General features: G+C 41.4%; 2 protein-coding genes and 1 long non-coding RNA gene across 3 annotated transcripts in view; 2 read left to right on the top strand and 1 right to left on the bottom strand.

Annotated features, from left to right (window-relative positions):
• The window catches only part of LOC145792210 (uncharacterized), a 38,060-nt gene extending 15,058 nt beyond the window's left edge, over positions 1–23,002 (top strand). The window contains exons 4-7 of the mRNA XM_082872981.1: positions 18,005–18,300; positions 18,495–18,579; positions 22,499–22,740; positions 22,829–23,002. Coding sequence (XP_082729107.1) covers positions 18,005–18,300; positions 18,495–18,579; positions 22,499–22,740; positions 22,829–22,854 — 649 coding nt within the window. The 3' untranslated portion in view covers positions 22,855–23,002. The remainder of the gene's footprint in view (positions 1–18,004; positions 18,301–18,494; positions 18,580–22,498; positions 22,741–22,828) is intronic.
• LOC145792214 (uncharacterized) lies at positions 937–10,482 on the bottom strand. The gene is made up of 2 exons (XR_014331602.1): positions 10,075–10,482; positions 937–1,125 (listed from the first exon to the last, which is right to left on the bottom strand). It is a non-coding gene; the product is annotated as an uncharacterized LOC145792214 (long non-coding RNA).
• Positions 23,003–23,021: 19 nt separating the features above from the next.
• Positions 23,022–23,816, top strand: part of LOC145792209 (uncharacterized) — a 32,381-nt gene continuing 31,586 nt past the window's right edge. The window contains exon 1 of the mRNA XM_082872977.1: positions 23,022–23,206. The gene's annotated coding sequence lies outside the window, so the exon portion shown is untranslated. The remainder of the gene's footprint in view (positions 23,207–23,816) is intronic.

Here is a 23,816-nt window from a genome sequence, read left to right as displayed (position 1 = left end):
CTGAACGGGAAGACGAGGCCATGTTTTTTGGGTTGCTGAGTGTTTCAGCGACGCAGCGATTTCTGACTGGTACTTTCAGAGAAGGATTGGTTACAGAGTGTTACAAAGTTTCTCTCTCCGAAAACGCAGAGTTTTTCAGAGAAGGGTTGGATCCAGAGTATTTTCAGAGTGTTTCAGTCTGACAATGTTCAGAGGTTTCAGCCTGGTTTGGTTTCCACTGCCTCCGCATTGGTTTATATCGACACTGACGACGCGGCCGACATGCCACTCTGTCGCTCACGTGCCTCGCCGCGTCTCCGGCTCACCTTTTGATGGCTCGACGCTTTCTGTCGGGCACGCCTTTTGATGAAGTGGGCGCGCCTTTTGAGGGAGCGACTTTTGAGGGCTCACTATATATATCCATATATATATATATATTTGGGCAGCCTATATACACCATCATACAGTGTATTTTTTAAGGGTCCGACAAGACTCTGTAAACTGTCCCGACATTGATTCCGGTTAACTCCTTCAGGGGTCCGACAAGACTCTATAAACTGTCCCGACATTGATTCTGGTTAGCTCCTTTATGGGTCCGACAAGACTCTATAAACTGTCCCGACATTGATTCCGGTTAGTTTCTACAAGGGTCCAGCAAGACTCCGTAAACTGTCACAACAACTGTCACAACATTGTCTGCTACAACGGTCCGACATGACCCCATAAACTGTCTTCTACATCAGTCTGACACCGCCATCCAGTGTCCTTTACAACGTTATGACACCACCATACAGTGTCTTCACCAACGGTCTGACACCACCATACAGTGTCCTCTACAACGTTATGACACCCCCATACAGTGTCCTCTACACCGTTATGACACCACCATACAATGTCTTCACCAACGGTCTGACACGACCATACAGTGTCTCCTATCCTCTTTTATTTTATGTATTAATCTATTTTCTTGTTTTGTTACTCTCTCCAAACTCAAGTTGGCTAGTTCCTATCCCCCTTGAGTTTGCGGGGGGCTGTTAAAACCTATCACCTACTTCACCCACTTAAACCTACTCCACTAAACCTAACCCACTACACCACTACCACCTCACCTACTCCACTAAACCTAACCCACTACACCACTACCATCTCCACTTCACCTACTCCTTACCTACTACACACTCACCCTCTTCTATATATAGGAATCATGAATCATTGTAATAAATACAACATTAAATCAATCAATAATATACATCAATTTGTTTTACATGGATATGTACTATTAATATGTATATGTATGTTGAAACTTTCCTCGTGTTTATGCTTTTCCCACTTTTTAAAGCGTTCCTTTTGTTTTTACTGTGACGTGTATCTCGTCACAACACCACCAAGTTTTATATAGATGCAGGACCTTTTTTCTTCGAACTCTCCAATGACTTTTATATATATATATATGAAGCTTGGGTAACCAGCTTGGGGTATGATAGAATATCACCCCCTATTTATAAATGAAGATTAGGGTTTACAAGAAATACAATTACAAGATGATCCCTGAGGGCATAAAATGATTACAGACCCTAGTGTAACTTTCAGCTAATATAATATGCTAACACTCCCCCTCAAGCTGGTGCGAAGATATCTCTCATGCCCAGCTTGCCTAATATGTCATGAAATGGTTTATTCCCAACCTCCTTGGTGAGAATGTCAGCAAGTTGTTCACCAGACTGGACAAAAGGAGTACAAATGGTACCACTAGTGAGTTTCTCCTTAATGAAGTGGCGATCAATCTCAACATGTTTTGTCCTGTCATGTTGAATTGGATTGTGAGCGATGTTGATGGCGGCCTTATTATCACAGTATAACCGCATGGAGTCCGTCTGATCAATACCTAAATCACTCAACAATAACTTGATCCATAAAAGTTCACACACACCTTGTGCCATAGCTCTAAACTCAGCTTCTGCACTTGACCTGGCAACCACATTCTATTTCTTACTCCTCCAAGTAACTAGGTTGCCGCCAACAAATGTGCAATACCCTGAAGTTGATTTCCTATCAGTTACTGACCCAGCCCAATCAGCATCTGTATAGGCTTCTACACGAAAATGATCTGCTAGAAATTTGTGTTAATAATAAGATAGTGGCATGTATATAATATGATAGTGGTGTTGGTGGTAGATAGTGGCATGTATAGAATATGTGATAGTGGTGTTGGTGGTAGATAGTGGCATGTATAGAATATGTGACAGTGGTGTTGGTGGTAGATAGTGGCATGTATATAATATGTTAGTGGTAGATAGTGGTAATATATAATATGTAAGTGGCATATAATGGGCTATAATGATGTTTGTAATATCTCCTATATAAGGAGTGTCATTTGGCCTTGTAAGATAAGAAGTTTTGAATATAACAGAAATATATTCCTTCTTCTTCATATTTATCGGAGTTCTTCTTCCTTATATTTTCTAAGTTGGTATCAGAGCAACAAAAAACACAGCAGCCCTAAAACCGTCATAGCCATGTCGGAAGTCACGTCCGAAACCACTTCAACCCCTGCCGCTGCCATTCCGGTGAAAACGTCCAACTCTCACTCTGTCCAAATCACCACCATCCGCCTAAATGGTGATAATTTTCTCCGCTGGTCACAATCTGTTCGGATGTATATCCGTGGGTAAGGAAAGATCGGTTACATCACTGGTGACAAGAAGGCTCCTGCTGTTAATGATCCGCTATTCGACAGTTGGGACGCTGAAAACTCCATGGTTATGACATGGTTGGTCAATTCCATGGAGGAGGATATAAACTCTAATTACATGTGCTATACTACTGCACAAGAGTTGTGGGATAATGTTAGTCAGATGTATTCTGACCTAGGAAATCAATCTCAAGTTTTCGAATTAACTTTGAAGTTGGGAGAGATTCGTCAAGGAGATGATTCCATCACCAAATATTTCAATTCGTTGAAAAGGTTGTGGCAGGATCTTGACATCTTCAACACATACGAATGGAAATCGGTTGACGACTGCAACCACCACAAGAAAACTGTGGAAGACAGCCGTATTTACAAGTTTCTTGCCGGCCTCAACATTGAGTTCGATGAAGTGCGAGGAAGAATTATTGGCAGACCTCCTCTCCCATCCATTGGCGAAGTATTTACCGAAGTCAGAAGGAAAGAGAGCCGAAGGAGCGTCATGCTTAAGAAAAAAGGTACTGGTGAATCAATTGAAATTTCTGCTTTAATTAGCGATGCTGCGGCCAACAAGGCTGCAAATTACCAGCGCAGGTTTGATGATAAGCCACGGGTCTGGTGTGATTTTTGCAACAAGCCTCGCCATACACGCGAAACGTGTTGGAAGATCCATGGCAAACTTGTCAACTGGAAAAGCAGCAAACAAGGAGAGAAGAATCGTGGCTTTCCTACCGCTAATGAAGCCGATTCAGGTCCCTTCAACAAAGAGCAGATTGATCAACTCTTAAAGCTGATAAAATCCAATTCCTCATCCGGTACTCCTAGTGTTTTGTTGGCACAAACAGGTAGAAATCCTAAAGCCTTCTCTTGCCTAAACTTCTCTCCGTGGATCATAGATTCCGGTGCCTCCGATCACATGACTAGTTTTTCCCATTTATTTAGTACCTATTTCCCTTGTTCTGGTCATGACAAAATCAGAATAGCCGATGGTAGTTTTTCACCTATTGCAGGAAAAGGATTTATTAAACTAACTGAGAAAATTAATCTCAATGCTGTTCTTCACGTCCCCAACTTAGCCTGTAACCTTTTGTCTGTCAGTAAACTATCTAAGGATTCTAATTGTCGTGTTACATTTTTTGAATCCCATTGTGAATTTCAGGACCAGAACTCAGGGATGATGATTGGGCGTGCTAGGATGCTTGAAGGTCTTTACTACTTTGATGAAGTACTTGTTAGTAATAAAAAAGCTCAGAGCTTTAATAGTACTAGTTCAATCTCTGTTCGAGAAAAAATAATGCTATGGCACTATAGGCTAGGACATCCTAGTTTTCTTTATCTGAAACATTTATTTCCAGAATTATTTAAAGGGATTGATTGTTCTTCTTTTCATTGTGAAAGTTGCATTTTTGCAAAATTTCATCGCTCTACTTATTTGCCAAAACCTTACCAGGCTTCCAAACCTTTTTATTTGATTCATAGTGATGTTTGGGGCCCTTCTAAAATCACTACTCTTTCTGGTAAAAGATGGTTTGTTACATTTATTGATGACCATACCCGCTTATGTTGGATTTATTTGATGAATAAAAAATCTGACGTGAAAAATTTATTCACAAATTTTTACAATATGATTGAAAACCAATTTCAAACCAAAATTGGTATTTTACATTCTGATAATGGAACAGAATATTTCAATGAGCAGTTGGGTGAGTTTTTGGAAAAAAAGGGGATTTTTCATCAATCTACATGTCGGAATACCCCTCAACAAAATGGCATTGCAGAACGAAAAAATAAACATCTACTTGAAGTAGCACGTGCTATAATGTTTTACATGCACGTTCCTAAATATTTATGGGGTGAAGCAATTTTAACAGCCTCTTATTTGATAAACAGGATGCCTACAAAGGTGTTAACATACAAAACACCTTTCGATTGTCTCAAAACTTTTTTTCCTGACACGAGGTTGTTTTCTGATTTACCCGCCAAAGTTTTTGGATGTACTGCCTATGTTCATGTTTCCAGTCAATTTCGTTCAAAACTTGACCCCCGTGCTATAAAATGTGTTTTTTTAGGTTATTCCTCAAACAAAAAGGGGTATAAGTGTTTCGATCCTCAAACCAAGAAATTTCATGTGAGTATGGATGTGTCATTTGTGGAAACAAAATCCTATTTCCCCAACACTTCTCTTCAGGGGGAGACAAGTGGAGTAGAAGACCGTTTTTGGGATATTTCTATCCCGCTCCCCAATGTCATTTATCCTACACAAAAACCACATCTGTCTGATAATGATCACTTAGGAGAACCAAGTTCTATGGTGCCTAGTCAAGAAGATTCTTGTTTAGGGGGAGAAGTACTACAAAATGATCTAAATCCTGAGCTTCAGGTTTATACTAGGGAGCGATTTCATCTGAGGAATAATGACCCGAATGTCCATCCTAATGACCCGAATGTCCACCCGAGTTCTGGCATCGAAATTTTAGGTAATCCTATTCCTTCTATTTCCGACCTTGATGTTCCTATAGCAATTAGGAAAGGTGTCCGAAATTGCATTAAACATCCTATTGCAAATTACCTCTCCTATCAAAGACTGTCTAAAAACCATAGAGTTTTCACATCTAGGATTTCACACTTGTTTGTTCCAAGGAATATACAGGAAGCATTGGATGATCCGAATTGGAAATTAGCAGTCATGGAGGAGATGAATGCTTTAAGGAGAAGTGGTACTTGGGAGATAGTTGATCTACCCAAAGACAAGAAAACAGTTGGGTGTAAATGGGTGTTTACGATAAAATGTAACGCAGATGGAAGCGTTGAGAGATACAAGGCGAGACTGGTGGCTAAAGGCTTCACTCAAACTTATGGGATCGACTATCAGGAGACGTTTGCTCCTGTTGCTAAAATAAATTCCATCAGAGTACTGTTATCTCTTGCAGTAAATTCAGATTGGCCTCTACATCAACTTGACATTAAAAATGCATTTCTCAATGGTGATCTTGAAGAGGAGGTGTTCATGAGCCTACCGCCGGGATTTGAGCAGAGACTTGGAAGCGACAGAGTATGCAGATTGAACAAGTCATTATACGGACTCAAACAATCACCAAGCGCGTGGTTTGAACGCTTTGGAAAGGTAGTTATCAGTTGTGGCTTCTCGCAGAGTCAAGCAGATCACACAATATTTTATAAACATTCAAAAGACAGTAAAATTGCAATTTTGATTGTTTATATTGATGACATCATTTTAACTGGTAATGATGAAGCAGAGTTAGCAGCCCTCAAAGAGAAACTCACAAAAGAATTTCACATTAAGGATCTGGGAGCCCTCAAGTATTTCCTCGGAATGGAATTTGCAAGATCCAAGGAAGGTATATTCGTTAATCAGAGAAAATATGTTCTTGATCTCCTTGGAGAAACAGGTATGCTTGGTTGTAAGATGGTGGAGACTCCGATCGAGCCTAACTTGAAGTTACAAGCTGCTAAGGCTGAAGAAGTCAAAAAGAGGGAACAATATCAGCGACTTGTAGGGAAATTGATTTACTTGTCTCATACGCGGCCTGATATTGCCTTTGCAGTCAGCATGGTAAGTCAGTTCATGCACTCACCAGGGGCAGAGCACTTTGAGGCCGTTTATAAGATCTTAAGATATTTGAAAGGAACTCCAGGGAGAGGCTTACTGTTCAAGAAACATGGACATCTTCAAGTTGAAGTATACACAGATGCAGACTGGGCAGGAAGTGTTACAGACAGGAGATCAACATCCGGATACTGCTCCTTTGTAGGTGGGAACCTAGTTACATGGCGGAGTAAAAAACAGAATGTGGTAGCTAGAAGTAGTGCAGAAGCAGAGTTCAGAGCTGTTGCCCATGGAATCTGTGAAGTAATGTGGATTAAAAGAATTCTTGAAGAATTAAAGCTTTCTCACCCGACACCTATGAAGGTCTATTGTGACAACAAAGCAGCTATATTTATAGCTCATAATCCAGTTCTACATGATCGCACAAAACATATAGAAGTGGATAAACATTTCATCAAGGAGAAAATCAATGCTGGCATAATCTGTATGACCTACCTTCCAACAGGTGAACAATTAGCTGATGTGCTAACGAAGGGACTACACAAGAAGCAATTTGATAAGCTGACTAGCAAGCTGGCTATGGAAGATATCTTCAAACCAGCTTGAGGGGGAGTGCTGGAAATTTGTGTTAATAATAAGATAGTGGCATGTATATAATATGATAGTGGTGTTGGTGGTAGATAGTCGCATGTATAGAATATGTGATGGTGGTGTTGGTGGTAGATAGTGGCATGTATAGAATATGTGATAGTGGTGTTGGTGGTAGATAGTGTCATGTATATAATATGTTAGTGGTAGATAGTGGTAATATATAATATGTAAGTGGCATATAATGGGTTATAATGATGTTTGTAATATCTCCTATATAAGGAGTGTCATTTGGCCTTGTAAGATAAGAAGTTTTGAATATAACAGAAATATATTCCTTCTTCTTCATATTTATCGGAGTTCTTCTTCCTCATATTTTCTAAGTTGATCATACTTTGAAAAATACAGACCCTTACCAGGAGCAGACTTCAAATACCTCAAGATTCTCATGACAGCCTCAAAGTGAATCTGATGAGGAGCGTGCATAAACTGACTAACTACACTGACAGCAACAGCAATATCAGGACGGGAGTGAGATAGGTAAATGAGCTTACCCACTAATCGTTGATAGCTCCCCCTATCCACAACTTCTCCTCCTTCATCATCCCCCAATTTCTGATTGGGTTCCAGTGGGGTGGCACATGCCTTGCAGCCAAGCATCCTAGTTTCCTTCAACAGGTCAAGCACATATTTTCTCTGTGAGATAAATATTCCATCCTTAGAGCGAGCAACTTCAATTCCCAGAAAATACTTCAAGCTTCCCAAGTCTTTGATTTCAAACTCTTTAGCTAAATATTTCTTCAACAGAGGTATTTCCCCACTATCATTGCCTGTAAGAACTATGTCATCTACATAAACAATAAGTGCTGTAGTCTTACCGCGTGAGGAATGTTTCACAAACAATGTGTGATCTGCCTGACTTTGTTTGAAGCCATATTTAAACATAGCTTGAGTGAATCTCTCAAACCAAGCCCTTGGAGACTGTTTGAGACCATATAATGACTTCCGAAGTTTGCATACTTTGCCTTCTGTTTGATGATCCTCAAAACCCGGAGGAATGTCCATATATACTTCTTCTTCGAGGTCACCATGGAGAAAAGCATTCTTGACATCAAACTGATAAAGCGGCCAATCTAGATTAGCTGCTAGAGAGAGAAGTACTCTGACTGAATTCATTTTAGCCACGGGTGCGAAGGTCTCCTGATAATCAATGCCATATGTCTGAGTAAACCCTTTTGCCACAAGTCTTGCCTTGTAACGCTCAATAGACCTATCTGCTTTGTGTTTCACAGTATATACCCATTTACATCCCACAGGTCGTTTGCCCGTAGGTAACTCAGTCAATTCTCAAGTGCCATTCTTCCTTAGTGCTTTCATTTCCTCAATCATGGCGAGTTTCCACTCAGAGGTAGCAAGAGCATCCTGAAAATGGTTAGGAATGCTAACAGAGGAAATATTGGACACAAACGCTCTATATGAGGATGACAAATGAGAGTATGATACAAACTGTGAGATAGGATGTTGAGTACAAGATCTCACACCCTTCCTCTTGGCAATAGGAACATCAAGATCAATGGACTCAAGAGACTCAAAGTTACCTAGACTCTCATCAGAAGCAGGAGATGGCAGTGGAGTAGCAGAAACGGTCCCGTGTATCCAGTTAACTTGTTTTCTGTCTATGTCCCGGATATAAACATGCCCGTCCTTATTCTTGGTGACAGTGGGTTCTATAGTCCCAGTAGAAGAGGGGGGTGCAAGAACAACTGGTTCCACCATAGGAAGCACAGTAGTAGAGGGTGGTGCAAGAACAACTGGTTCCACCATAGGAGGCACAGGACTCACTTCACACCAAGGCTCTCCCGGAAATGAGGGCGGTGACACCGGAGAGGATAAGAAATAGGACTGGGACTCAAAAAAAGTTACATCCATGGACACAAACCACTTACAAGAAGAAGGGTGGTAACATTTATATCCCTTTTGAGTAGGAGAGTAACCAAGGAAAACACACTTGAGGGAGCGAGGGTCCAACTTACCACGAGAGGGAGAGTGATTATGGACAAAACAGACATAACCAAATATTTTGGGAGGAATAGAAAACAAGGACGGAGAACCGAGGAGGACGTGAAGCGGAGCCTGTTTGTCCAAGACCTGGGTAGGGAGACGATTAATAAGATGGGCAGCTGTGAGAACAGCGTCGCCCCAATAGGGCCGAGGCACATTCATAAAAAAAACACATGCACCGAGCCATGTCAAGAAGATGCCGATTCTTGCGTTTGGCCACCCCATTTTGTTGAGGGGTATTGGTGCAAGAGGTCTGATGGATAATGCCATGAGTAGAGAAATATTGTCCTAACCCAGAATCTATGTATTCCCCGCCATTATCAGAACGAAATATTTTGATAGTGGCCCCAAACTGAATACAAATCATCTTATGAAAAGTGCGAAACACAGAGAAAACCTCACTCTTATCTTTCATGAGATACACCCAAGTAGCACGAGAAAAATCATCAATAAATGTAACAAACCAGCAATGACCTTTCACAGACAGAACACGAGAGGGACCCCAAACATCAGAATGTATTAATGAAAAAGGAACGAAGCTTTTATTCAAACGGGGAGCAAAAGAAGCTCTATGTTGTTTTCCAAGTTGACAAAACTCACAAAGAAAGTCAGACACATGATGATTTGCAAAACTAGAAGGAAATAAATGCTTAAGTAAATGAAATGAGGGATGCCCAAGACGCCGATGCCACAGCCATAAATCAGCGGGGGTAGTAGAAGACGTGGTGGAAGAATAAGCAAGTTTGTCCGTTTGATCTAGGAAGTAGAGACCATTTTCTGCACTACCACTGCCAATCGTCCTCCCCGTGACAAGGTCCTGAAAAAGACAATGATCAGGAAAAAAAGTCACACTACAATTCAAATCCTGGGTAAGACGACTTAAGGATAACAGATTAACAGAAAACTTGGGAACATGGAGAACAGAACATAGATGTATGGTAGGAGTGACTTGGACTAAACCTTTTCCAGAAATGGAAGAAATAGTACCATCAGCAATCCTAACTTTGTCCTGACTTGAAGAGGGCTTATAGACAGAGAAAAGATCAGAGGAGCCAGACATATGATCTGAGGCACCAAAATCAATAATCCAAGGCAAAGATTTTTGACACAGGAAAGAACATGTTAAAACCTATCACCTACTTCACCCACTTAAACCTACTCCACTAAACCTAACCCACTACACCACTACCACCTCACCTACTCCACTAAACCTAACCCACTACACCACTACCACCTCCACTTCACCTACTCCTTACCTACTATACACTCACCCTCTTCTATATATAGGAATCATGAATCATTGTAATAAATCAATTCATCAATCAATAATACATATATTTTTACATGGTATCAGAGCGAGGTTAAGCACCTGATCATTCTGCTTCATCGGCGGGCGGCAGCCTCGCCTTGGCCGTCCGCCGGACCTCTACACATACCCTGACTCCGCTGTAACTTCATCTTCCTCTCCTCACTATTGAAGAACTCTGCTATTAGCCTTCTTCTTTCTTTCTTCATCACACCGAAGAAATCTGCTTCTTTCTTTAGCTCCACATTGACTTCTATTCGCGCATGCAGAGCTACAAAGAAACGAACAACTACATTAGAGCACTTGATAAGCCTATGTTGACAGTACCGGTTACGAAGAAACCGACCAAGAACGGCCAGTTCCGACTCCATTCTCGCCGGAAGAAAACGGGCCACGGATCGAACTTCCTCATCTCTCTCATGTTCAGCAGCAAACTCATTTGCCCATCCATCTGGTCCATGAGAAAGCTTCTCATGCACGAACTGGTCAGCCCACGCATGACCTCCATCATGCTGCTGTTGATATTCACAGAGCAAAGTTTCGCTGATTGCGATAATGGCGGTGGTTGTAACTATCGTCTCTCTCATAGAAGGATCTCTCGCAGCCGAAGCTCCGGCGCCGAGCCCTATCGCCGCCGCGGGCGCGGTCTCTCCTTCGCTCGCCGTCGGTTGCATCGTCACCTTCGCGGATGGAACTTGATATTCAGAAGTTCTTACATAATTCTGAGAAGCATCAGTTTGAGTTCCAGCATTTCCCTACTTCCTACCTTCGTCTTGCAGCACACCGTGTTGCTCAACACTATGGTCTGCAGACTATGGTTCAGGATAATGTCTTGGATGGTCTTGGTACTAGAATTGTGGTTAAAAAATTGGCAGAAAGCAAACCTATGCACATGGCCACACACTTTCCACACACTCCTGTTCCCACTCAACTTTCTTTTCTTTTTCTTTTTTTTTTTTTATTTCTTTTCTTCCATCTTTTGAAAAGCAAAAGAGACACAACCTGATTTGCACTTTATTTTTTTTTTTATTTCTTTTCTTCCATTTTTTGAAAAGCAAAAGAGACACAACCTGATTTGCACCTCAATATTCTTACTTTTCCTCGTGGGCTTGTTCCCACCACACTATTATACTATATTCTATTATTATTATTATTATTTACACACAAAAAAAAAAAAAAAAAAATTGCAGGTTTTCACAAAACCGTGGGTCACGAAACCTTGCTTTCATTATTCTTTCTTTGCACACACAAAAAAAATAAAAATAAAAAATAAAAATAAAAAAAAAACAAACCACAAACCGCAGAAGAAGAAGAACTGCACACCACACTCATTTTATTCATGTTGGGGCTCACCCCGATCACCATTTTACACACACAAAAAAAAAAAAAAAAAAAAAAAAAAAAAAAAAAACACAAACCAAAACACAACACCCACACCCACAGTGGGATTTTTCTTCTCTACTCTGCTACAGGTCTCTTCTTCTTGCCTCCGTCCTGGACGGCCCTTGCCGTTGTTGCCTCCGTGTTTCCCACTCCACTGGGCCTGATCACTACTCCCTGCTCCTCCACTGCAGCATATGGCGGACCTCCAAAACGGAACATCACGGTGGCCTTCCGCTTCAGCTCCTTATTTTCCGCCTTTAGCATACTAATCTCTGCTCGCGCATCCTTATACATGCGTTGGAGCAGAGCCAGCTGGGAGTTTAACTGCTGCACCTCATTTGCCCTACTCTGCAGCCGGTTCGACAAGTTTGTAACCGCAGTCATGGTTTCCACACATGACTTCAATGTATACTGATTGGCTTCCACATCCGACTGCACTGCCATTCTTTTCTCCACCGACCGCATCGGAAAGTTCAACGGAGCAAACTCCGGGGCGCTTGGTTGAGGTTCCAGTGCCACCGCACCAGTTCTCTCTCTTGTTGATTCATTGAGGTCGGGAAAGAGAGTGAGCAGCCCACGGGAAGACGAAGCCATTTTCTGGGCAACAGAGTGTTACAGCGTATTACAGAGTTTCTCTCTCAGCAAAGGAAGAATTTTTCAGAGGTTTCTCTCAGTTTTTCTGTCTCAGCTTCTGCCTCAGCCTCAGCGTCCGTCTTGGTTAAATAGTCGAGGCAGCCACGCGTATCGCGCGCCACTTGACGCCAGACGACAAACGGGCGCGCCAGCCAAGGCACTCACGTGCCTCGCCATCATATCTGGCACGCCTTTTTATGGATTGGGCACGCCTTTTGATGGCACGCCTTTTGAAAGATTGGGCACACCTTTTGAGGGTGCGACTTTTTAAGGGTCCGACAAGACTCTGTAAACTGTCCCGACATTGATTCCAGTTAGCTCCTTCATGGGTCCGACAAGACTCTGTAAACTGTCCCGACATTGATTCCGGTTAGCTCCTTCGTGGGTCCGACAAGACTCTGTAAACTGTCCCGACATTGATTTCGGTTAGTTTCTACAAGGGTCCAGCAAGACTCCGTAAACTGTCACAACAACTATCACAACATTGTCTGCTACAACGGTCCGACATGACCCCATAAACTGTCTTCTACATCGGTCTGACACAACCATCCAGTGTCCTCTACAACGTTATGACACGACCATACAGTGTCTTCACCATCGGTCTGACACGACCATACAGTGTCTCCTATCCTCTTTTCTTTTATGTATTCGTCTATTTTCTTGTTTTGTTACTCTCTCCAAACTCAAGTTGGCTAGTTCTTATCCCCCTTGAGTTTGCGGGGGGCTGTTAAAACCTATCACCTACTTCACCCACTTAAACCTACTCCACTAAACCTAACCCACTACACCACTACCACTTCACCTACTCCACTAAACCTAACCCACTACACCACTACCACCTTCACTTCACCTACTCCTTACCTACTACACACTCACCCTCTTCTATATATAGGAATCATGAATCATTGTAATAAATCAATTCATCAATCAATAATACATATATTTTTACAGAACAAGGAGAAGATGCTAAGTTACCTGAGCGGGCAAAGGACGAGGAAGCGGTATTGAGAGCAGTAGAAGATCGGCTGTCGCGACCCGAACCCGCCCCCGTGGGTTAAGGACGTAACCGGCCAGTAATCCTAAGATTACCTACGGCCTCAAACGAAAACAGACTTAACACATCAGAGTAAAGGGGCCAAAAGGGAAGCAAAATTTAAAACTTTGTCCGTAGAGCTGTGCTTACATGGCACATCAAAAGAAACCATACATATGTACGTTAATAACTCACAACAGAAACATAGCGACATAGGTTCTGTACAGACAGGATCATCCAAAACTAAGTCAACCCATAAAAACTATAAGCAGACATATACAAAACTTCGCCAACCTGACAAAACGTAAATACATAACAAAAGGCGAAGACGGGTCTCATGCGTGAGACACAAGGGCTGACTCTCTCAAAACCTTAGTTGTTCCAAGCAGACTTCACTGGAGTTGGGTTTATGCTTCTCTTGGCTCACCTACAAGACACATGAATAAGCATGAGCGATAGCCCAGTGAATAATATCAAATATGACAGTTACATAACGATGTATAGAACAACATGCTCCAAACGGCCTTGGGCCCAATACATACTTCTATTTAGCAAATATATATATAACTATACAAAATTCAAATCAAGTGTCTGTAGTTCCAAACATTCTGGCCTTTGGCCCATTCAGATTTCCATTCATATCAAAACGGCCTTCGGCCCGTTCATGTACGTCAAAACGGCCTTCGGCCCATACATTCATGTCAGAACGGCCTTCGGCCCACTCATTCATGTCCAAACGACCTTAGGTCCATTCATATCTATCAAAACGACCTTCGGTCCATTCATTCATTTCAAAATGACCTTCGGTCCATACATTCATCTCAAAATGACCTTCGGGCCAATCGATTATGACAAAACGGCTTTCAGCCCAATCATTTATGTCAAAACGGCCTTCAGCCCATACATTCGTATCAAAACGGCCTTTGGCCTACTCGTTCATGTCAAAACGACCTTCGGCCTACTCGTTCATGTCAAAACGACCTTCGGCCTACTCGTTCATGTCAAAACGACCTTTGGTCCATTCATTTACATCGAAACGACCTTTGGTCCGTTCACTTCAAAACGGCCTTCGGCCCACTCATTTACATCAAAACGGCCTTCGGCCCATTCATTTATATCAAAACGACCTCGGGTCCATTTATGTTTATCAAAACGACCTTGGGTCCATTTATGCTTATTCATATCAGACTTACGTCCATAATCCCAATTAGCAATTCATAAAGCTCATAAGGGAATAGACAATTGGACATTCACAAGCATTCAAATATCGATATTACTCACAGTGATCGGCTTGTGGATTCGCCTTGGAGCTTGACCCTACACATTCCATGAACACAAAAGGGTCATTAACAATTCAATCCGTTCTTTAATTCACATATTCCTCTTTAGGCTTTATTATTATCTCATTAACTCATTTACAGTGCTTAACATATGCCTAAGAGTGCTTGCAAGTGAAAGAGAACGGAAAACAGAACACAAAATGCAAAAACAGGATTTCAGAAAATAGGGTCCCCGCTCGAGCGTGGACTTCCCCGCTCGAGCGGACCCTTAGGTCTGCAAAAGTACTGGTTGCCTTCAATTCCAGCTCGAGCGTGAACTCGACCGCTCGAGCGGACTTCCTGTCTACATAGCTCCCCGCTCGAGCGTCAACTTCCCCGCTCGAGCGGGAACCATGTCTGCAGAAAAAGCTGGGAGCTCGATTTCTCCGCTCGAGCGTCAGGTTCCCCGCTCGAGCGGACATCAAAATTCTGGGTTTTCCAGATTGTGTTCTTGAGCTCCCTTCAACATTCAAACCGTCATTTCATGCTTTTGGTGGCTCCAATTTCACATATACTTGTACTAACATGGTATAAACACCAAAATACATCTTCATGGAGCCCAATTTCATAAATCAAATACATGCATGGCTCAATTTAATTCAAGCTCAATTCTATCATACACATTCATGCATTCCAAAGCTCCTATCTTTAATTATTCAACATGCATGCTAATCTTGACTTCATTTTCATTCCAAATAATGCAAATGGTGCTCATTCTCATGGAGCTCAACAAAGACATGCTTGCATGTAAGATTTAACACCTTTATTTCCATATTCAACTTAATACATGCATGATTATGCAAAATCATGGTGATCTTACACATACATGTGCACATTAGCTTCAAATTCATCAATTATAGCACAGCTCTTGTTCTTGATCACCAATAAATCTTTAATTCACAAAATCACAAGTTCAATCTCATGAATTTACTCACCTAGGAGCCTTAAACACCCAAGCTCTAGCCAAATCTTGAGCTAAATCCCCAATTTCCCAAGCTTGAGCCAAAAATTACACAATTCTCTCCTTCTCTCTCTCTATAGCCGGCTCTCTCTCTCTCTCTCTTTATTTTGAGTCCCAAATTTAGCCAAATGAAATGAAGGAGAGAGGATGGAGAGTGTAGTGACTTAACAACAAAACCCACTAAGGCCAATATAATATTAATAAGGTAATTGGGCTCTAATTCATCAATTTAATCAACTTAATCTGACCCGAATCAATTTCTAATTAAATTTCACCGTAGGCTCTAAAAATTATGCCGACCACAATGGCGTAATCAATTTCGGGTTCTGTGGCCGATAAGGCCTCCAATTTAATTTCCGAAGTGGTAAAATCAAACAGATATTCCTACGGTGAACAGATAGAAATTCAAAACCACATATTTTCACATAATGGCATACAAAACCATAACAAACACATAATCACATCTTATTAAGGACCAATTAACATATTACGGGACAGGGGTATTACATCGGCGGTCCAACAATTGGCGCAAAGCATCCTCCAGCTCAGTATCAGAAGCTTGGGTAACAGAAGTAGAATTAGAATCAAGGGTATCAACGGCACTAGACTGATGAGCCTGGGAATAGGAACCACGTCCTCTAGATTGGCCTGACCGACCTCCTCGAGAACCAGACCGATCACCTCGACCCCCGGATGGAGTCCCATGAAGCTTCCAACACGTCTCATGAGTATGCCGCGGCTTCTTGCAATAATCACAGAATACAGACTCCTTAGCAGCAGACGGAGGAGGCAGGCTGAGGCCATCTCGAGGAGTAGACAGTAAAGCGGAACGGTCAGTAGAGACAGGGGACATCATAGCAGACCGGCGACTCTCATTCTGTACATAGGCAAATGCCTCATGAAGTGAAGGAAGAGTGTCCATACTCAGAACTCGACCCCTAACTGGATCATACTCCACATTTAGGCCGGCCAAAAATTTAAAGACCCGTTCTCGTGCGATGAACTTCTTGTACCCGACAGAATCAGTAGGGCAAACGGGCTTATAGTCTTCCAGGTGGTCAAGGCGTTTCCAGCCGTTGGTGAGGAAAGTGAAGTACTGAAGCACAGTCTGCTCTCCCTGAAGTGAGCTCTCAATAGAGCGGCGCAACTCAAATGCCTGTGATAAATTCCCTTTGCAGGAATAGGTTACAGCCACAGCCTCCCAAACGTCCTGGGCAGTCTCCATAGACAAATAGCCCTCACCAAGTTCTGGAACCATCGAATGGATAAGCCAACTCATAATCAAAGAGTTGGTAATCTCCCATTGGTCATAACCTGAGTCAGTGGTACTAGGTGCCTGTATCCTGCCATCAACATACGCCATCTTCCCTCTGCTCTTCAAAAACATAGTCAAACTTTGAGACCATGCTAGGTAGTTCTGACCATTAAATAGAGAGGTGGTGATTTTCAGACTAGGGTTGGGGTTCTCAGTCATGGTAGTCGGTAGAATAGGACTCTCACTCTTTGGTGTTTGAGAAGAAGGGGACACACTGGTGGAATCTGTCATGGATACAATACTACTGAACCCGCAATAAAACTAGTGGCAATCACAAACCCGGAAGGTGGTAGTGAGATAACAGGCACAATGACCACAATAAAGACATAACAAAATTAAGAAACAATTTTTTTTTTTTTTTTTTTTTGTTTTTTTGTTTTGTTTTTTTGTTTGTTTTTTTTTTATTTATTTATATATACATGTACGGTGTGATATATATATTTATATATACCAGGCTATATCAAGATATATATATATTGACATATACTAGGGTGTAAGCCAAAAGCGAGGCTATATCATACCAGATCGACGATTGATGAAGGCGACAGAGGGACGAGCGACGACGAGTGACGAAGACGAGCGAGAGCTGAGGACGACGAGGGCGATGAAGACAAGCGACGAACGGCTGGAGGAGATCGACGAGCTGAGGAGCCGAGACGAAGACAAAGACGAAGCAGATGATCCAACGGCTGATGAAGACGAAACGGAGGGACGACGGTGACTGAAGATCGACCCAGCAGATGATCCAACTAGGTACGTTTTGAACCCTAACCCTAGAGGTGTAGCTCTGATACCATGAAGTTTGGGTAACCAGCTTGGGGTATGATAGAATATCACCCCCTATTTATAAATGAAGATTAGGGTTTACAAGAAATACAATTACAAGATGATCCCTGAGGGCATAAAATGATTACAGACCCTAGTGTAACTTTCGGCTAATATAATATGCTAACAATATATATATATTTTTATTGCATTCCTCCATTGTATTCCATGTATTTATTAGTTACATCAAAATTCCACATTTCTTGTTTAAACGTTTTGTCCTTTAAATATTTCTAATTTCTCACCTTTAGATTCCACAATCTGATTTGTGGGTTTATGTAGATAGCTATTATTATTAGCCCTTTGTTATGATACTGTACTTTGTCCCCAATTTTTGTTTCGAACAGGTATGCATCAAAAGAAAATGATACTTGGATTTGGACACTTGTGAAGGATTTAACTGTTGAGGCTGGTTCTGGTCTTATTGTTCTTGATCCAGTGGATATTTCAGGGGCATATACATCTGTTAATGATAAAACTAGTGTGTCTCTGGTATCAACTGATATATACTTCCATCTTTCTCTAAGTGTAATTTCTCTTCTACTGAACTTGCAAACTCAGGCAGCTTTGGCGTTGCAATTGGGAAACACCGATCCCATGGCTCCTTGTACCAACTTTGACCGACTATGGGTGTCCCCAAAAGGTTTTTCTTATTTTTATTGGATCGAATTGTGATTTGTGGAAAATGAAATAATTCTTTTGATTTGTATTTCACTTTTAGTGTTTGTCATTTTGCTATTTACATTTGAAACTGAATATTTTATGTGTTGCATATTTTAGAAGTTGGTTATCTAGGTCTTTGTTGAGTTTAAATTGGGTTGTATTTTTTGTTTGCAGAAAATGGTTGCCATAACAACCTTACCTTTTGGAGACCACGAGCCCCTTCAAATTATGTGATATTGGGAGATTGTGTAACATCAAGGTAAAACCATGTCTATATGCTGAGATGAGATATGTGCCCATTAGTGAGAATATTTGATGATTCAATTTTCTGTTGTTGCAGAAAAGAAAAAAAGAAAAAAAAAATAAACAAAATGTTCTCTGCTGAACCTGTTAGTATTGTGGATTGTAATCATGGGAAATCCTGATGAGGCACAAACTTGGTGCGACATGATTAAAGTTAAATAGTGGCTACAAATAGTGGTTACAAATAGTCATCTTATCTTTCTGGTACAAATAGTGGTCACAAATTTTGTTACCAAACCAAACCAAACCAAACCAAACCAAGCCAAGCCTTAAGTCCCATTAAATGGGGTCGGCTACATGAATCCTTCTTCTCCACGCGGCCCTATCAAAGGCCATTTCATTAGTCAAATTAAGTAGATTCATATCTCTATTTATAACGCTAATCAACGTTAATGTAGGCCTACCCCGTCCCCTAACACTTCCATCTACCGTTACAGCATTGCATCTCTTCGTTACTGCTTCTGTTGGTCTCCGTTGAATATGACCAAACCATCTCAAACGATTCTCTCTCAACTTATCTTCTATCGGTGCTACTCCTACCCATTCCCGAATACACTCATTCCTAATCCTGTCCTGTCTAGTCTTATCACACATCCACCTTAGCATCCTCATCTTAGCCACACTCATCTTATTTACATGTTGTTTCTTGGTTGCCCAACACTCCGTCCCATACAACATAGCTGGTCTAATAGCTATTCTGTAAAACTTACCTTTTAGTCTAGTGGGTATTCGTTTATCGCACAATACCCCAGACGCACTTCTCCACTTACACCATCCCGCCTTAATCTTATGGGCCACATCTGCATCAATCTCTCCCGCTGTTGTGATAATTGACCCTAAATAACGAAAATGTTCACTCTTAGGCAGTTCTTGGTTCTCAATCTTCACTTCTCCTCTGCTTTCATTGTTACTGTTACTAAATTTACACTCCATGTACTCTGTCTTAGTTCTGCTTATCCGAAATCCTTTAGATTCAAGAGCTTTTCTCCAAATCTCCAACTTTGTGTTAACTCCTTCTCTAGTCTCATCCACTAATACAATATCGTTTGCAAAAAGCATACACCATGGCACGTCATCCTGAATATTTATCGTCAACTCGTCCATAACTAAAGCAAAAAGATAAGGACTTAAGGTAGATCCTTGGTGTAACCCTACAGTGATAGGAAATTCATTTGTTTCTCCAGCTGGCGATCTAATAGTGGTCACCACCCCTTCATACATGTCCCTAATCACGTCAATGTAGCCTTTTGTCACCCTTTTCTTCTCTAACGCCCACCATATTATATCTCGGGGCACTCTATCATATGCTTTCTCAAGGTCGATAAACACCATATGAATGTCTCTTTTCTTTTCTTTATACTTTTCTATTACTCTCCTCAAAAGATAGATCGCTTCCATTGTTGACCTACCAAGCATAAACCCAAATTGATTCTCTGACACCTCTGTTATGTCTCGCAATCGGCGTTCCATCACCCTCTCCCACACTTTCATTATATGACACATTAGTTTAATTCCTCTATAGCTGTTACAATTCTAGACATCACCTTTATTCTTATAGATTGGCACTAAAATACTCTTCCTCCACTCATCTGGCATGTTCCTAGTCAACAAAATTTTGCTAAACAACCTAGTCAACCAAGCAACTCCCTTTTTACCCAAACACTTCCAAGCTTCAACAGGGATATCATCAGGTCCTAAAGCCTTATTTGATTTCATCTTCTTAAGTGCAATCTCCACTTCAAAGTTCCTAATCCTGCGATAGAACCTATAGTCTTGGTTTATCGTATTACTGATTATGTCTTCCCCTATTGTCGTACTTCCATGTTCCTCATTTAACAGTTTCTCAAAATAATTCTTCCATCTTTCCTTAATCTCGTCATCCTTCACCAATACCTTAGAATCCTCACTCTTGATGCACTTTACTTGATTAAAATCTCTTGTTTTCCTCTCCCGTATCTTAACAAGTTTGTATACCCTCTTCTCTCCCTCCTTACTATTTAGTCTAGTGTATAGGTCATCATAAACTTTCAACTTAGTCTCTCTCACTACGTTCTTGACCTCCTTATTAGCCAATCTATAGCTCTTAAGGTTTTCCTTAGTTCTATCCTTCTGCCACTTTTTAAAGCATTCTTTTTTTGCCTTAACTACCGCTTGGACCTCTTCCTCCACCACCAAGTTTCCCTAGATCTGTGTCCCGTTCCTTTCGACTCTCCAAGCACTTCCCTTGAGATTCTCCTCATACAATTGGCCATCGAATTCCACATAGTGTTAGCATCACCTTCTAAGTCCCAAGTACCTTCCTTATCCATTCGATTCTTAAATATTTCTAGTTTATCCCCTTTTAAGTCCCACCATCTCGTCCTACGACGCCCACCATCCTTCCTAGCTTGGTATTGCCCTCTAAAACATAAATCTAGTACCAAAATCCTATGTTGAGAGACCAGACTCTCTCCAGGAATCACCTTACAATCATTGCATTTTAGGCAGTCCACTTTTTTCACTAAGAAATAATCTATTTGGCTCTTAACTAATCCACTCTTAAAGGTTATCAAATGCTCCTCCCTCTTCTTATACATAGTATTGGCCACCACCAGGTCAGAAGCCAACGCAAAATCTAAGATTCTCTCTCCAGCCTCATTTCTGTCACCAAAACCGTATCCACCATGCACCCTTTCATAACCTACTTTATCTATGCCCACATGGCCATTAAAATCTCTACCTATAACCAGGTTCTCTCCTACGGGTATCTCCTGTAAGATCTCATCCATTTGCTCCCAAAAATCCCTCTTAGTCTGATCATCTAACCCTACTTGAGGGGCGTAAGCGCTAATAATGTTCACTATATTCCCTCTAATAATTAGTTTAACTAGCATAATCCTATCTCCTTTCCTAGTGACCGCCACCACACTTTCCACAAGACCCTTGGCAATTATGATTCCTACCCCATTCCTGCGTCTTTCCTTACCACTATAATAAAGTTTAAAACCAGTATCCTCAATTTCCCTAGCTTTCTCTCCCGTCCACTTAGTTTCTTGTATGCAAGCTATACTAACTCTCCTCCTAATCATAACATCTACCAATTCCATCATCCTACCAGTTAAGGTTCCTATGTTCCAAGTGGCTATCCTAAACCTATAGTCTTGGACTAGCTTCTTTACCCGCGCTCGTCCAGAAAAACGCGGAAACCTTTGCCCATTTTTCACCGCACCCAGGCGTCGATGCGGCGCCCCTTGCTCACTTTTCGAAACACCCGGAGGCAGGCGCAACGCGTCATTTGAGGGGAACGACCTAGCATTTAAACGATTCAAAGTAGGATTCATTTTCATAAGGGATCCGAGCGGCTTTTTTACGTGTTGGCTGTCGGCTACCTAACACACAACCCTCCTCCTTAACCCGGGCTTGGGACCGGCGGAGTTGGTCACAAATCTTTGTTAAAGTTAAATAATTAGAACTAGTTTCATTTGAGGTGTTTCTCTAGCATATGTACTCATCATAAGTCCCCTTCCTGGAGTACTCGGTGTAGAACTCGCTGCAAGGGAGAATTTTAGTTTGTGCTTGTCTAAGACCCCAATCAATTTTGACTTGATATATGGGTTGTTCTGTCTGATAAGGTTGTATTCACTGCCATCACAGGCGGCATGATTAAGTATTGGAATTGCAAAAATATAAGTTCTATATAAAATTGAATTGTATTGTGTTGGGTTAGTTGAATGTCATTTACATTCTTATGGTTTCATCTATTGGTACAGAATTTTTCACTCATCCTTGCAACATGTTTTCTTTTGTTGTTTTTCTACATCTTCCTATCAACTGAAATATTAACTGATTTGTTTAATTAGTTTTCTTAATTATGTTTAATTGTAATGTGTCTTCAGGTCAATTCCTCCTTCACAGGCAGTACTGGCTGTGAGTAATACTTACGGACGTGTAAGGAAACCTCTTGGGTTCAAGCTTATAGGCTTATTCTCTGATATTCAAGGATTGGAGGCAGGTGAAGGCCAATCTGATGTTGATGGTGGTTGTTCTCTTTGGATACCAGTTGCACCGCCAGGATACTTGGCATTGGGATGTGTTGCACATAAAGGGAGCCAACCGCCGCCTAATCACATTGTCCATTGTATACGTTCTGATCTTGTAACATTCACAACATATTCAGAATGTATATTCAGTGCCTCCTCTAATCGCTGCTTTACATATGGATTTAGCATATGGTGTTCAGACAATGTTCTAGGGTCATTTTATGCCCATCCTTCAGATGAATATCCCCCAAAAGACAGTTGTTATGACCTGAATCATCTTCTTCTATGGAACTCAAGTTGGCATTCTTCATCGACAAAAGAACCTACCTCAAATCAAACCACTCAGCATGTGTATGTAAGTTAACAATCAAGTAACCAGAGTGCAAGTTCATCTGGATGGGATGTACTCCGTTCTTTTTCAAAAGCAACTAATTGTTAAATGTCAACCCCAAACTTTGAGAGAATTTGGTGGGACAAGGGTTGTGATATCCACCGACCAGTCTCCATATGGCGACCTATATCACGTCCTGGTTATGCTATGCTCGGTGACTGCATTACTGAAGGGTTAGATCATTTTGTCTTCCATCCTTCTATATCTTACTTTTTATAATTTCTTGTAGTATTATAATTTGTAAAAAACTGATGTATTATAGATTGATGTTCTTTTATAAATTACAAATGGTGAGGGGCTCCTTATATAGGAGATGTAGTGGAGTAGGTGGTAGTATGTGGTAGTGGTAGGTGTGTAGTAGGTGGTAGTAGGTGGTGGTAGGTGTAGTAGGTGGAGTAGGTGATGGTAGGTTTTAACAGCCCCCCGCAAACTCAAGGGGGATAGGAACTAATCAGCTTGAGTTTGGAGAGTAACAAAACAAGAAAATAATCTGACAAATAAAAAAATGGATAGGAGACACTGTATGGTCGTGTCAGACCGTTGTAGAAGACTGTATGGTTATGGCAGACCGATGTAGAAGACACTGGCTCGTGTTGGACCGATGTACAAGACAGTTTATGGGGTCATGTCGGACCATTGTAGCAGACAATGTTGTGACAGTTGTTGTGACAGTTTACGGAGTCTTGATGGACTCTTGTAGAAACTAATCGGAATCAATGTCGGGACAGTTTATAGAGTCTTGTCGGACCCATGAAGGAGCTAACCGGAATCAATGTCGGGACA

This window comes from Camellia sinensis, chromosome 6, assembly GCF_055761805.1.
Source record: "Camellia sinensis isolate YWXY chromosome 6, ASM5576180v1, whole genome shotgun sequence".
NCBI lineage: Eukaryota > Viridiplantae > Streptophyta > Magnoliopsida > Ericales > Theaceae > Camellia > Camellia sinensis.
This window is presented reverse-complemented; position numbering and strand designations above follow the sequence as displayed.